The 15,412-nt window shown below is 39.7% G+C and overlaps 1 protein-coding gene across 3 annotated transcripts; it reads left to right on the top strand.

The window, feature by feature from the left end:
- Positions 1-4,635: 4,635 nt before the first annotated feature.
- LOC125463468 (programmed cell death 1 ligand 1-like) lies at positions 4,636-14,933 on the top strand. Of its 3 annotated transcripts, none has more exons than XM_048554738.2 (7): positions 4,636-5,399; positions 5,681-5,767; positions 5,862-6,182; positions 10,279-10,575; positions 10,874-11,008; positions 13,827-13,854; positions 14,302-14,933. In XM_048554738.2, the coding sequence occupies exons 2-7, from the start codon at positions 5,701-5,703 to the stop codon at positions 14,336-14,338; spliced, it is 885 nt and encodes a 294-aa protein (XP_048410695.1). In that variant the 5' UTR covers positions 4,636-5,399; positions 5,681-5,700; the 3' UTR covers positions 14,339-14,933. The 3 variants fall into 3 exon arrangements, with proteins under 3 accessions (XP_048410695.1, XP_048410696.1, XP_048410693.1); XM_048554739.2 differs by having other exon boundaries at positions 4,638-5,399; positions 10,862-11,008; positions 13,961-14,933; XM_048554736.2 differs by having other exon boundaries at positions 4,639-5,399; positions 10,862-11,008.
- Positions 14,934-15,412: the final 479 nt, after the last annotated feature.

Here is a 15,412-nt window from a genome sequence, read left to right as displayed (position 1 = left end):
AACCTACAATTTATCAACTATCCCCAACCAATCACTAACCATTGTTACAACGTGGCCACTAAGTTTATGTTCTTCCAACTTTGCTGATAGTTCTGTGTGCAATCATCAACTACTTTCTGGAAGTTCATGTGACAATATTAATGGATACTTCTCTAACTGTCATGGCAATGACTTCCTCAAAACATTTAACTAGATTAGTCAGATATAGTCTACCCTTAGTAATCCATCATGACTCCATGTCTACATCTCTAAGTGTTCAGCCAGTGTCATTAATGACAAAGACAAGTTCACAATATTTCATGTTAAATGATAGCTTCAGGTTTTTCTTTACTTGAATGTTAATTTCTCCTTAACTATTGGAGTGATACATGCTGCTTTACAATCCATCCAGCTACTGCTGAACATAGAAAAATTATGATGGAGATATTTAATGTTTTTTTTCTTACCGATTCCATTTATGTTATTCACAGGTGGGTTGGGCCAGATTTCTAATTGGCCCCTATAAAAGTGAAACTACTCCATTATGAGTTTACTTACCTCTCACCCCTACCTGCTGCCATGATGAGCTGGAATATTGTGGGGTTGGGGAAGGTACAATGTCAGGGAGCTTGCATGATGATGACACCTCAGCCTAATGCATGTGGCCATGTCTGTAAGGCAATGTGCAGTCGTACAGGGAGTCAAAGGAGTGTGTACAGTGTGCAGCTGTGGGGCAGAGAGAGTTTGAGTTCAGGTGCAGATATGTGTGCAGGAAGGGTGTTAATGTGATATGGCTTGCTAGTGTGTCTATTGTGCATTGTGTGTATATAGGGTATGGATCAGTATGAAATCCAATTGTATGTGGTTGTGAGTGTGTTTGGGTTTTGTGTGTTTATGGAATGAAGAGCTGTGTTTGGAGTGCAGGTGTATTTGGGTTAAAGGTATGTGATCGGGGTGTGATCATGTTTGTGTTGTGTGCGTGTGTGTGTGTGTGTGCATGTTTAGAGTACATGTGATTGTGAGGTGAAAGGGTGGGGTGTAGGTATAATTGGGGTGTAAGTGTGGGTGTGTATGGGGTGAAAGATAATATAGCTTTATTCACCTGAAACAGAGATGTAGCCCTGTGCACTCGATACACAGCAAGTCCCAGAGAAGATAAAGATGATACAGGCTTCAAAGCTTGCTGTCAAGGACAGTGGAGTGACTGCAGGAGCAATTAGAGTGAAAACAGTGGACAGCGGAATTTGAAAAAGGCCCAGTGGAGAGCAGGTAGCGCATGCATTTTCCCTACATTGTGTCAACATTTCCTGTTAGCTGAACTTACTTTACCCTATTTGTTAGATTAGCACTGACAATGCTTTGCATGACTGTGCGCAAGCTCAGTAATAAATAAACAAATAGATTATTTGTTGATGATGGTTGATTAACTCCAGTAGGGGAGCTTTTACTCACATGAAGGTGTTTTAGAGATGTTAAATTATCTGCAAGTTTATCCTTTAACACTTCAGGCACGTTTACTGTGGCCGATTTACCTCTCTCTGCCCTAAGTTTGCCTTCTTTCAAAACTCTGTCTTGCAAACTCTACATTTTTTCCTTATCAAACTTATATAAAATTCCATCATTCATGGTTTTCTATACATGATGCACACTTTCTGTCAAATTAGTAGTTAATTCTGGCTCATTACTCATCATTAAATATAATTTGCTGGTTCTGAAGTATATTGAACCTATACTTCCGACCAGAGTTTTGCATCCTGTGTACCTCCTCAATTCTATATATACTGTTTCACTGCTTTATCATCATTGCTGAACTTCTTTCTTCCTATTTACTGACCGTATCCTTTAGTCATGTTGCTGAGGAATTTATTCAGTTTGTTATCACAGCAACGTATGACAAGATCATACAGGTTTATTGGCCTGCTCTTATTGCAGAGAACCAAACATTAAATTTCTTTTAACCTTTTCTAACCAACCTGTTTGGGAATGGTTTTGCACCATTGGAATGGAGCAGGTGGGAATTGACCCCAGATCTCCTGAAGAAAGAAACCACTCATATTTGAATCAGAGATAATGGGAACTGCGGATGCTGGAGAATCCGAGATAACAAAGTGTGGAGCTGGATGAACACAGCAGGCCAAGCAGCATCTTAGGAGCACAAAGGCTGACATTTTGGGCCTAGACCCTTCATCAGAAAAGAGTCAAAGCCGAAACGTCAGCTTTTGTGCTCCTAAGATGCTGCTTGGCCTGCTGTGTTCATCCAGCTCCACACTTTGTTATCATTGATATTTGAACTTAGTGTTTTCTGTTTCTAGACAGGTATATTAACCTATTAGGACACAGCAACCAGCTGAGTGTCCAGATTCATTGCATGTCAGTTCCAGATTTCCTATAAGTCACCTCAATGTATATAAACTCAATGTAATATAACCCTTCTTGATTGCCTCAAGACACTAATTTATGTCAATGTATAAGTTGTGCATGGAAGTGCTCAATGAATAATGACTCAGCTAAGCTCTGCAAAAGCTCTGCTACAGAGACACACTGCAGCAAAGTCATCAGCCTTGTCCATCTGCACACTGACAAAGAAAATTTTGAGAAGAGTTTGTTCAGGACGAAACGTCAATTCAGATAACACATTTCTGTCAAAAGTGTTGTTTGTTGTAATATGTTGTTTGCTGCGTATACTCCAATTCTGTTTTTCATCAAATTATATAGCCTGAACAACTGAAAGCAGTTCTTTAATTACAAAGAAGTGGGTCTACTCATGCTCAACATGTTTCTAGGATGGAAGCCAGGAGCTTGAACACTAATCTACTCACCAACAGGATATTAAATTACATACAATTATTAACTCAACTTTTATTATACTTGTTAGGTCCACTGCTCTCAACACCAAAATATTGCTGACATTTTTCACTTGTAATTCCAAAGTGTGTGTTTTTTTAAAAAAAAAGGCAAGTGGATGTAAATGGAGTATATATCTGGAGTGATGAGTCCATGGAAAGTCACACCTATCGATGTGCAAGGAACTTCGAATGACAATCATCCAAACTGGTAGAGAGAGTTAAATCAAGGCAGACAGGACTGTAATCTCTTGTGAGCTACAAAGATAACAAGGGGCGGATAACTTCCTGGTCAAACACAAGCCACCCCCCGCAGATTATGTCCCAAACAGCAGACACATTTTGTGTGAGCGATCGTAAGAACTGTCAATGCGGGAGTCAGAGATAACACAGTGTGGAGCTGCGTGAACATAGCAGGCCAAGCAACATCAGAGGATCAGACGTTTCAGGTCGGGACGCTTTTTCAGCTTTCCCACTCCTCTGTTGCAGCCTGGCCGACATATTTTGTGTTTCTCCTTTGAACAATGCAGAAAAAAAGGGTTATAAAAACTTGCTTCGGCTCTACTGGAGTGTGGTAGTGACTGAATATTTTCATATCTATCAGCCTGAGTTTGAGGGTTAGCATTTTATCAAAGCCACAATCAGAAAACTATCGACAGATTACCCCTGAATTGCAGGGTAAGCCGTTTTCTTATTCTGAAGAAGGGTCACCGGACCGGAAATGTTAACTCTGTTTTCTCCTCCACAGATACTGCTGGACCTGCTGAGCTTTTCCAGCAACTTTGTTTTTGTCCCCATTTTCTTATTCCGAATGCTGCAAACCAGTTACAAAAAGAATCAGGGAATCAAGAGGATTCACTGTCACTCTGAACGCTGAAACTCCATAATGGTCAAAAGGAATCAGAACTACAGAATCTCAACCAGTCAACAAATTAATGCTCGTGAAACTACTCTCTCAGCTGCTTCACTGCTGGCCATCTATCCGCTTTTCCTGCACAATTCAGAAGCGGATCATTTTTTTTAAAAATGGTCTTGTATCTTTAGGACCGACTCTTATTTCTCGTCTGTGCATGTGTGTCACCTTACTATTTCTTCTGAGTGTTCAACAACCAATAAACTCACTCTTTGCTAATTCGAGAAAGTCTCATTAAATTGGCTCCTTTTAAAACAAAAACACATTTAAGCCTGGAAGAATGACATTTGCGAGGGAAGGGATCTTTTTTTAAATTAATCTTTGTGAAACCCAATAAGGTGGTGTGTGTGTAAAGACAGAGAACCAGTTCATCCCTTCTTGGGGAGCTTAACAGTTTGGGTGTCCCATCTGGAACTCTGGGAATCTCACCTCGGGTTTGGGTGGAACACAGTGCAGAAGTCTGTGGCTCGATTTACTTTTCAATATAGACGGTTGAATAATTTCATAAAAGCATGCTAATTCCAAGAGTTTAAGGAACCTGAGCAAACAGAAAATGCTGGAGAAACTCAACAGTTCCAGTAGCATCTGTGGAACGAGAAACCGAGTTAATAGTTTGAGTCCAGTGACCCTTCTTCAGAGCTGAGATATCTGTTTAAAGTTAAATTTTTGTTCACCAACCACCTTATAAACTGCAGGTTTCTGAAATTCAAGAACATCCAAGGCAGGGAGACTTCTTGCTGTTTGATTTTGTTTTTACATTTTCACGCTGAAATTGTATTCTGTTAGCATTAAAGTATGCACAGAATACAAACAATGTCATAAATGAAGCAATATACATCACCAGATTAATGAATAACATTTTCAAGAAATTGGCTTTGCCAGGATGCAATGATCAGAATCACTTTCATTTGTCTGGAACCCTTCAAGTTGGCGCTATGGGTGCGAAGGTCGATATGACGCTGAAGTGAATCAGCAAAAGCGCAGACCTTAGGGCAGAATACAGAAAACGTATGATAAAGCCAGAAGATTCGTTTGAGGACATAATAAAAGAATAAAAGTTCTCCTTTAGCACATTTCGGCACTGGTCTCGCAGAGAGAAACTAATACCGAAAGTACGGATGGACAGAATACAAGCTTTCCCAACAGGAACAAGTCGCGTGAAATTAACAAGCCGGTTATTTCCCAGGTATAGTTGCTGTCAGTTTCCTGTGCTGGTGGTGTAGCTCAAAGCTGCATCTTTCTATCCTGTTACTTGGTGGAAAATTTCGTAAAGGAAAAAAAACTGAAGAGTTTATCAATAACTTGACGAACAACATTACTAACGGGGACTTATTTTCTGCTCATTTGGAATTCTCTCCTCTGGCGAGGGATTCGTCATATCGAAACTAAAAATTCAGAACAAAAATAAGGAAGAGGAAACAGACGGAGTACCGGCAGCTTGCGGAGCTCGTTTTGAACAAAGGAATTTACAGAAAAACGGTGTAATATGACCGCGTCTCTTTGTTTGCTGTAACACTAGACAACTGGAGCTAGGATCTTTCCGAGACTGGGCAGAGTTGAGTCCTGAACTGGACTCCGCTTCCCGCATATCCCCCAGGGCCGGACCGGCCTCCACGGAGCTGTTTTTGTGCCGAGATCCCTATATCATTCTCAGCAGTTCCCAGGTATCTGATTTTGAATGTTGGCTTGAATAAGTTTGAAGCTGGGTTTGATGCTGGTTCGGTTTGTTCCGAGCCTTTTATTTGGAACAAAGCGCTGTTTGGTTTTTAGAAACGTCTTTCACATTTATGTAAAACTAAAGTGAATTAAGCGATACAAATGCACCTGCTGTGAATTTTAATTTTAACAATTTTGAATTTCTGTCAAAACCTAACTCGTTACAAAAAGGGTAATATAGAGTAGATTTAGAATGTTACATGATTTGTTTGTATTGTCCTTCGTTTAGCTGGAACTCCATCTGGAGAAATGATTTCATACCGCTCAATAAGACTCCTTCCTGTCATCTTATGCAACATCCCAGCATTTGCATTTAGTAAGTACTGCGATGTTTCTCAATATACAACTCCATTGAACACTGATTCTCACTGAGGTAAAATGAATGAATGAAAATTATTCTTTCTTTTCAGGTTTTGTGACATTAACTTGTCAACCTTCAGTGACAGGAATACTAAATGAAGATACTAAACTACCATGCACATTAAAATCAGAATTGACATTGAATTCAATAGACATTGAACTTTTTAAGATAGGCAAAGATGGAAAAACAGAAACTGTATTTAACTCCACTGTCAATGGAGTTCACGATCGGATTAAATTACTTCACCCAGGATCTCCAGATGTATCACTGGTGATCCAGAGCACACAGTTGTCAGATTATGGGATGTATCGATATTATTTGGAGTCAGCTGCTGGTCACAAATGTTGTAAAATTGAATTGAATGTCAAAGGTAGGTGACTGCATTCATTGTAGAATATTTATTACATTAATTAATAACAAAATCTAGTTTTATTCTCTCTTAAAAGTTAACATGTGAGGCGGACAAACAGTAAGCTATAATGAGGAACAAGTTAAGAGAAGAAAGAAAGATGGGCCATACATTTCTGTAGCACTCTTCCTATTCTAGAAAAACCTCAAAATGTATTTCTACCACAGAAGATATGGAAGGATGTATTGATAACTTGGTTACCCTAATAAGACATGATAACAATGCTTAGAAGTGCAGCCAATATTTTTATGTAATAAATCTCAATAACCAGCTCACACTTAGAGTAGTTTGATGAAAAAAAAGACTGAACTTATTCTTCTGATGTTATTAGTGTTGGTTGAAAAACAAATCCTAACATGGAACCTTCTATTGATCTCTGACAAGTGGCCACAATATTTCTTAGCCACCTGCAAAAGTAGTTGGTAGTTTCCATCTAATATTTCATAAGACTATAAGGTGTAGAAGCAGAATTAGGCCATTTGGCCAATCAGCTCTGCTCCACCAATCCAGCATGGCTGATATGTTTCTCAAACCCCTTTTTCCTACCTTCTCTCCATAACATTTGACCCCCTTACTAATTACAAAACTATCTAGGTTTGTCTTAAACACACTCAATGACTTGCCTTCACAGCCTCCTGCAACAGAATTTCACAGATTCACCACTCTCTGGCTGAACAAATTCCTCCTTCTCTCGGTTTATCCCTTCACTCTGGGGCTATGCACTCTGATCCCAATCTCTCCTCCTAGTGGAAACATCTTCTCCACATCCACCCTGAGCAATCCTCTTCAGCACTTTATAATAAGATTTACCCCCAACCCTTCTAAACTCAAATGAGTGCAGACACAGGGTCCTCAACTGCTCGTCTTATGACAAGATCTTCATCCCAGGATCATTCTTGCAAATCTCCTCTGGGCCCTTACCAATTCCAGCACATCCTTCCTTAGATGCAAGGTCCAACACTGTTGAGAATATTCCAAATGCAGTTTGACCAGAGGTTTACACTGCCTTAGCAGTATATCTCCACTTTTGTATTCTAGCCCACTTGAAATGAATGCTAACATTGTATTTGCCTCCCTAACTTGCAACTGAACATGCAAGTTAACATTAAGAGAATCTTCACTTTGGAATCCTAAGTCCCTTTGTGCTTCAGATTTCCAAAGCCTTTCCACATTTAGAAAATAGCCTATGCCTCTTTTCTTCATACCATAGTGCATAACCTCACACATACCCACAGTGTGTTCCATCTGCCACTTCGTTGTCCACTCTTCTAGCCTATTGAAATCACTTTGCAGCCTCCAAACTTCCTCAACACTATCTGTCCCTCCAACTATCAATGTGTCATCTGCCACCTTAGCAAGAATACGCTCAATTCCTTCATCCAGATTGTTAATGTGTAATATGAATACTTGTGGTCCCGACATGAGCCCCTGCAGAACTCCATAGTCACTGACTGCTATCCTAAAGATCACCCCCTTAACTCCACTGTCTGCCTTCTGACAGTTAGCCAATTCTCTATCCATGCCAGTAACCTTGCACCTAACACCATGGGGTCTTATCTTATCGAGCAGCCTCCTGTGCAGCACCCTGTCAAAGGCCTTCTGGAAATCTGAATTGATCACATCCACTGGCTTTCCTTTGTCTAACTTTCTCATTAACTCATTAAAGAATTCTAACAATTTTGTCAGGCATGACTTCTCCTTGATGAAGCTGTCCTGAGTCAGACCTATTTTACCATGTATTTCCAAGTACTGTGCAATCTCATCCTTAGCAATAAACTCTAAAATCTTATCAACAATGGTGGTCAGACTATCTGGCCTGTAATTTTCTGTCTTCAGCCTCCCTCTGTTCTTAACCAGGAGTGTTACCTTAGCCATTTTCCAGACATCTGGGACCCTCCCTGACTCAAGTGATTGCAGAAAAATCTCCACCAATGCCTCCACAATCTCTCCTGGTATCTCCTTAAGAACTCCGCTGTATAGTTCATCTAGCCTGGGTGATTTATACACCTTCAGAACTTTTAGTTTCCCTAGCACTTTCTCCTCCATGATGTCCTCACGTCTGCATCCCCACTCTCCTGAATCTGTGGGATGTTGTAATGTCTTCTATCTCAAAGACAACATTTTCGGTACTGACCGTTCCCATAGAGTTGTATTGAAATGCTAGACGCATAGTTGAATGAAGCAACCACCTGTGGTTCAAAACTGGCTCCTATTGAGACCACAAGGTGTAAAGCTGGATGAACACAGCAGGCCAAACAGCATCATAGGAGCAGGAAGGCTGATGTTTCTGGCCTAGACACTTCTTCAGAAAGGGCCTAGGCCTGAAACGTCAGCCTTCCTGCTCCTCTGATGCTGTTTGGCCTGCTGCATTCATCCAGGTCTACACCTTGTTATCTCAGATTCTCCAGCATCTGCAGTTCCTACTATCTTTCCTATTCAGACAAGCTAGTTCTTCAACCTGATTTCAATTGGTAGAGTGACAACCACTCTTTCTGTAACATAATGTTGTAATACTGCTAAATAATCCCATAGAGAGAGGAATTATTTTAGTACATTTGTAAATTAATGCTTTTTAATCCGATAATGATGATTTGAATGAATAATTGATTTGTCTCTATTTTTAAAAAGTATTCCAAGTTTTGTGCATGTATGCATTACCAATTAATTGATAGTAAATTTTCTGATTAATTAAAATTGTGTTTCATTGCTCACTTAACTGTACTAAGACATATTATCAGTGTGCATCCATCATGAAGTATCAGCAGATATAAGATTCAGAAGTGCTGTAGCAAAATATGCAAATTATGTTGATTGAGATAGTAGGAACTGCAGATGCTGGAGAATCTGAGATAACAAGGTATAGAGCTGGATGAACACAGCAGGCCAAGCAGCGTCAGAGGTGCAGGAAAGCTGACATTTTGGACCTAGGCCCTCCTTCAGAAGATCCATAGTCTGTCTAAGGTGCAAAGGTGTGCAGGCTAGTTGGATTGGCTATGGGAAATGCAGGATCATAGGAATAGGGTAGCATGGTGGGTCTGGATGAAATACACTTCAGAGGGTTGGTGTGGACTCAATAAGCCAAATGGCCTGGTTTCACGCTGTAGGTATTCTATGGTTCTGTTCGTATCCCATCCCAGGCCCCAAGATGACTTTCCGTATTAAGCAGATGTTCGCCTGCACATCTGCCAATGTAGTATACTGTATCCACTGTACCAGGTGTGGCTTCCTCTACATTTGGGAAACCTAGTGGAGGCTTGGGGACTGCTTTGCAGAACACCTCCGCTCGGTTCGCAATAAACAACTGCACCTCCCAGTCGCGAACCATTTTAACTTCCCCTCCCATTCCTTATTCGACATGTCCATCATGGGCCTCCTGCAGTGCCACAATGATGCCACGCAAAGGTTGCAGGAACAGCAACTGATATTCCGCTTGGGAACCCTACAGCCCAATGGTACCAATGTGGACTTCACCAGCTTCAAAATCTCCCCTTCCCCCACTGCATCCCAAAACCAGTCCAGCTCGTCCCCTCCCCCCACTGCATCACTAAACTAGCCCAGCTCGTCCCCGCCTCCCTAACCTGTTCTTCCTCTCACCTATTCCCTCCTCCCACCTCAAGCCGCACCTCAATTTCCCACCTACCAACCTCATCCCGCCTCCTTGACCTGTCCATCCTCCCCGGACTGACCCTATCCCCTCCCCACCTTCCCACCTATACTCTCCTCTCCACCTATCTTCTCCTCTATCCATCTTCGTTCTGCCTCCCCCTCTCTCCCTATTTATTTCAGAACCCTCTCCCCATCCCCCTCTCTGATGAAGGGTCCAGGCCCGAAACGTCAGCTTTTGTGCTCCTGAGATGCTGCTGGGCCTGCTGTGTTCATCCAGCTTCACACTTTGTTATCTCGGATTCTCCAGCATCTGCAGTTCCCATTATCCCTAGAAGTGATTGTTTTTACCAAGTATGATTGTTTTTTCTTGTTAGGTAAGGGATGAGGAGCATAACATGTTCATTATGCTACATCTCCCTAGCATTATACTAATAATTATGTTTTTACTTAGCTCCATACAGTTTGCCAAAAATGTCCTTACTCCAAAATATCACAAGAAGAATAAGAAGCATGGACCTTATTTGTGAAACTACTGGATATCCACTTGCGCAGATTCACTGGTTTGACTACAATAAATTGAATCTCACAGCCAATGCTAAAATTCATAGTGTTCTGACCCCAGGAGGGTTGTTCAATGTCACCAGCATACTTCACATCAAAGTCATGGAAACTGCCTTGGCTGACAGTTATACTTGTGCTGTGTATGATTTGGAACAAAATGCTATTGTGGTGCAGAAACACTTTCCAAGTAAGTTACTGGCATTTACTTAAAACGATTATCATTAAATGGCTGTTCTTAAAGGATTGATTTTGTCCTTCCATGTATTGAAACATAAGCAATGCTACAATATCATGTTTGCTACCCATAAACATTTAACTTAAGGTTGTGGGACTTAGTATAAAAACCGTTGCAATAACTTACCTCAACACTGTTCAGTCTTGAAATCTGGTGACAAAAAGTATGACGATTATTCTGCATTTAAAGATTGCAGATGGAATTTAGAATTAAACTCAATTGTCCCCTAAATTTTCAGTTTCAATTATAGATATGCCTACCACAAATCACCAAAGCAGAGAGAAAAAGTCTAAGGTTCTCACAGCTGTCTTTGTCATTGTTGGAGCACTGGCAATTGGAATAATCATTTTGACAGTTCAACGATACAGAAGAACTATCTATTCAGGTATGATGGTATTATAAATGTTTCCGATATCTGTTGAAAATCTTCAGACTTTACGAATGAACAGAAGAGGTTGACTTATCAAGCTTCCTTTGTCATTCATTGAACTTGAGCCTCAACTCCATTTTCCAGCTCACTGCTCACATCCAATGAAAATCCATCCCTCCTAGCCTTAGACTAGAAACATAGACGTTTAAGAAACAGGTGCAGGAGTAGATCATTCGGTACTTCAAATCTACGCCAGCATTCAATATGATCATGGCTGATCATGCAATCTCAGTGTCACATTCCTGCTTTTTCTCCATACTCCTTAACCCCTTTAGCCTCAAGGGCCATGTCCAGCTCCCTCTTAAATATATCTCATGAACTGGCCCCAAGAGCTTCCTGTGGGAGATAATTCCATAGGTTCAGAACCCTCTCAGTGAAGAAATACTTAAGCATCTCAGTCCTGAATGGGTTTCCCCTTATTCCTTGACTATAACTCCAATTTCTGGATTTCCCCAACTTTGGGAAAATTCTTTCTGCATCTAGCTTGTCCAGTCCCATCAGGATTTTATTTGTTTCTCATGAGATCCCCCCTCATTCTTGTAAATCCCAGTGAGTATAAGCCTCATCAATTCACTCTTTCCTCATATGTCAGTCCTGGCATCTCATGACTCAGTCTGGTGAACCCTAATCCATGATGGACCATTCAGAATATTTTGTCTTAAGAACTCCAAAGGTTCACAACACTTTGGTTGAAGAAATGTATTCTTCATCTCACTCCTAATCTCCTGCGACTGTGACTCCCTGTTCTAGGTTCCCCAGCCAACAGAAACAATATTCCACTGCCTATCCTTTCAAGCCCCTTTTGAATTGCGCTTTTTTTTCTCCGAGATCACCTTTCATGCATTTACACTTCAGAGAATGTGAACCCGATTTACTCAGCATTTCATTTTGGGCAACCATATCATCCAAGGGACCAATCTAATAAATCTCTAAGGTTCTGCTTCCAATGCAAGTATATCCTGCACTAATTTTAGAGAACATAACTGCATGGGGTATTCCAGGTGTGGTATAATCTAAGTCCACTTTGAAAGGCTTCCAGTACTGTCTGTCATTCTAAACCCATTTTATTGGGTTTATTTTTATTATTAGGTAAGTTCTCAGCTAAATCACTGCTAGTGACCTCATCGAGGTATGACAACATTAACATGATATTTGCATATGTAAAATAGATAGAAGACTAAAGGTCTGAATTTTACCAATTTTGTTATAATCTTCAAATGTTGTGACATTGTAATACGAACAGAAGTTCAGAGAACCTCAGCAATTAGTGGGGAGAAAAGCAGAGTCAACATTTTAAATTCAAAATGACTTATTCAGAACAAAAACCAGTTTAAAAATGATAGTTTTTATGCTGCGGACAGATGAAGGAGGTAATGGAGCAGATGGTCAGAATTGTCCAGAAGTAAAAGATGACAGAACTGCTCATGGTGGTAAAGAAGAGATAGTGTTGGAAAATGGGTGTAAATGAAAGGTGAAATAGAGAAAATGGTTGGCTGTGTTGAGAGATAAGTTAGTAAGAAGAAAGTTACACATGCACGGAGGAAAGTGGTAGAACTGTAAACAAAATGGAGAACAGAGGACATCAAGTGAGTCCTAGAAGCTGAAAAGTGCCTCAGTGGAAAATGAGAAATTATTCCTACATCCTTTGGAACATTATACCAAAGCCAGGACAGAAACATTAGCATGGGAGGATGGGAGAATAGGAGCACCACTCTCCACAGATGCTGCCAGACCTGCTGAGTTTCTCCAATACTTTCTGTTTGCTTTTTTTAATTTCAGATTTGTAGTATCCACAGCATTTTGCTTTTATTCCTTACACTGTAGTAGGTTGAAGTTGTTGGGTGAAAAGGGAGTGATAATGTGCTATGTAAAATGTCCTTCACCTGCCACCCAGATCCTACCTTGAAAATGCAGGAAAGCTCCAGGTACATCAGACAGAACTCCTCTGAATCCATATGCAACCATACAACTCAGTATGTCAGCAGCTGAAATCCACATTATATACTCATAAATCAAGGGTTTCATTCAGGGCAAATCCAATCATGAAGATGTTGGATGGAAAAATTATTTATATAAGTCCTGGGGCATTAAAATAATTCACCCTTTGCTTCTGGTTGCCATTGGCTAAACTGACATTTACTGACATTACTATCCATCCTGGGCTGCCCTGGAAAGATGCTGGTGGGCCTTCTTCTTTCACTCTGATATGATTTTCCGGCCTACTGGGCTAACTCAGAGTTCAACTGAGAATCAATCACATATTGGGCAGGTTGGTTAAGGACCATAAATTGACCTTCCTAATGGAGGACCACTGAACTAATTAGGGTTCAATGACAATGTCCTAAAATTGTCCAAAACCTCATGGTCACCATTACTGATGCCAACATTTTTGTAAGTTGAATTCAATCTCACATACTGTTAAAGTGGGAATTTGAAGTCATGGCCTCAGGTTTACTGTTTCAGCGTTTTGAATGAATAGTTTATAAATATAATCACTACAGCATCAGACACAACTAGGCCAAGTTCCAGGACCAGAAATATATATGGCAAATAGATGAACATACTTATTTTGTATCACTTGCTTTATAAAATATTTCGTGATTTTGAACAATGTATTAGGATAAATTATTTGTATGTTAATTATGGAAGATATAAAATTTATTATAACTGTCAATAACATCATGAATGAAATAGAAATTTCCACAAAATTCATATCACAGTTAATATTCCAAAAATTTAAAAGAAATGGTTTTCTTTTCTTTTTTTGTTTTAGCAGTAAGAAGAGAATCTGAAATGCAATGGTAGGTGCGATTTCAAAAATCAGTTTGGTTTTGAAGGTTTTCTTTCACTGGTTTCATTATTTTCTTTCTTTGTTTTATTGGATATAATTTGTTTGATGTTTGGCAGTGGCTGCAATGAATAATTCTGCTCCCTACTATGAGAGCTGCACTGATATCCTGGACTGATTTAAGAACATTTTTGTGACATGATAATTTGAAACTGGATTTTGCGAACAATAGAAGGTCGATCACTAGCATTATTTAAAGCACTGTCACTTTCCAATCATTATGTATACAATGCAATTGTTCAGTACCATAACTTTGATTTATCTCTGTCACGGTTCTATGCGGTTTGCTATTTGTGCATGAAGAGATAGTGCCTCACATCGGTTTTCTGCTAACACCAGTAATTATTGGATCCTTAAAACAATAAAGCACAGAAAGTAAAGAATTTGACCTTCAATCCAGGCTGGCTGAAAGAAGTTCCACCATTTTACAACTATGATGGTTTATGAATCAGTGAATTACATCACAGCCCTGTGTCCAAGAAGAAGAAAACTATTGGCCCTGCATATATTCAAAACACATCCTGCTGGTTGATAACGGGAATATTGTGCAAGTGGTGTGGCCTGGACTCCACTTTTTTTTAGAAAAATGAAATACCTTTAAAGAGAAGAACGTTGGAAATATGTACAGTGAAGGACTCAGTGAAAAATAACTATAACTTGAATGCTTTTAAAACAGTTTTTATTCTCATTCTGGACTTTTTAAACTCTGTGGTCTTTTTTGAGTTTATTTTTGACTGTTTCAATTCTGTAAAGACACTTAAAATATCTATACGTAGGTACCCTGTACCCAAGATGGAACCAAAAGGCAACCTTGCAAACTTTTCACTGCAATGATTCGAGTGCACATAATAATAAAAGCTATTCTACATAAAAATTTCCTGTCTTCATAAGATTGGAAATGAATGATTATATTAGCATATTACTCACTGTTCATTGCTTAAAAGTCAATCAGGTTGACAGGTTGATTTGGAATTCTATTTTTTTTGGTATCCTCCGAAGGAAATAAATATAAGTATGTTTGTCAAATCTGATGTAATCAAAATTTTGTTATTTTAATGTATATACTATATGCAAATAAACTTAATAGTTTTGTAATGAAAGGTATGTGATTTATATAAGTACCTTTTAGTTCAAATTTTAAACTTTTTTTAGTCATTCACAAGATGGGGACATCACTGGCCAGGCCAGCACTTATTGCCCATCCCTAAGTGGAATGGTGGTTGAGTCAACCACATTGCTGTAGGTCTGGAGTCACATGTAGGCCAGACCAGGTAAGGATGGCAGATTTCCTTCCCTAAAGGACATTAGTGAATCAGATGGGTTTTTCCTGGCAATCAGTGGTACGTTCATGGTCATCATTGGACTCTTGATGCCAGATAGTTATTGAATTCAAATTCCACCATCTGCCATGGCAGGATTCAAATCCAGGTTCCCAGAAAATTAGCTGGATCTCTGGGTTAACAGTCCAGTGATAATACCACTAGGTTAATGCCTCCCCTCCAGTATTGCAT

The sequence above is a fragment of the Stegostoma tigrinum genome, chromosome 22 (assembly GCF_030684315.1).
Source record: "Stegostoma tigrinum isolate sSteTig4 chromosome 22, sSteTig4.hap1, whole genome shotgun sequence".
Lineage (NCBI taxonomy): Eukaryota > Metazoa > Chordata > Chondrichthyes > Orectolobiformes > Stegostomatidae > Stegostoma > Stegostoma tigrinum.
The sequence above is the reverse complement of the archived record's forward strand: the minus strand, read 5'-3'. Positions and strand labels throughout refer to the sequence as shown.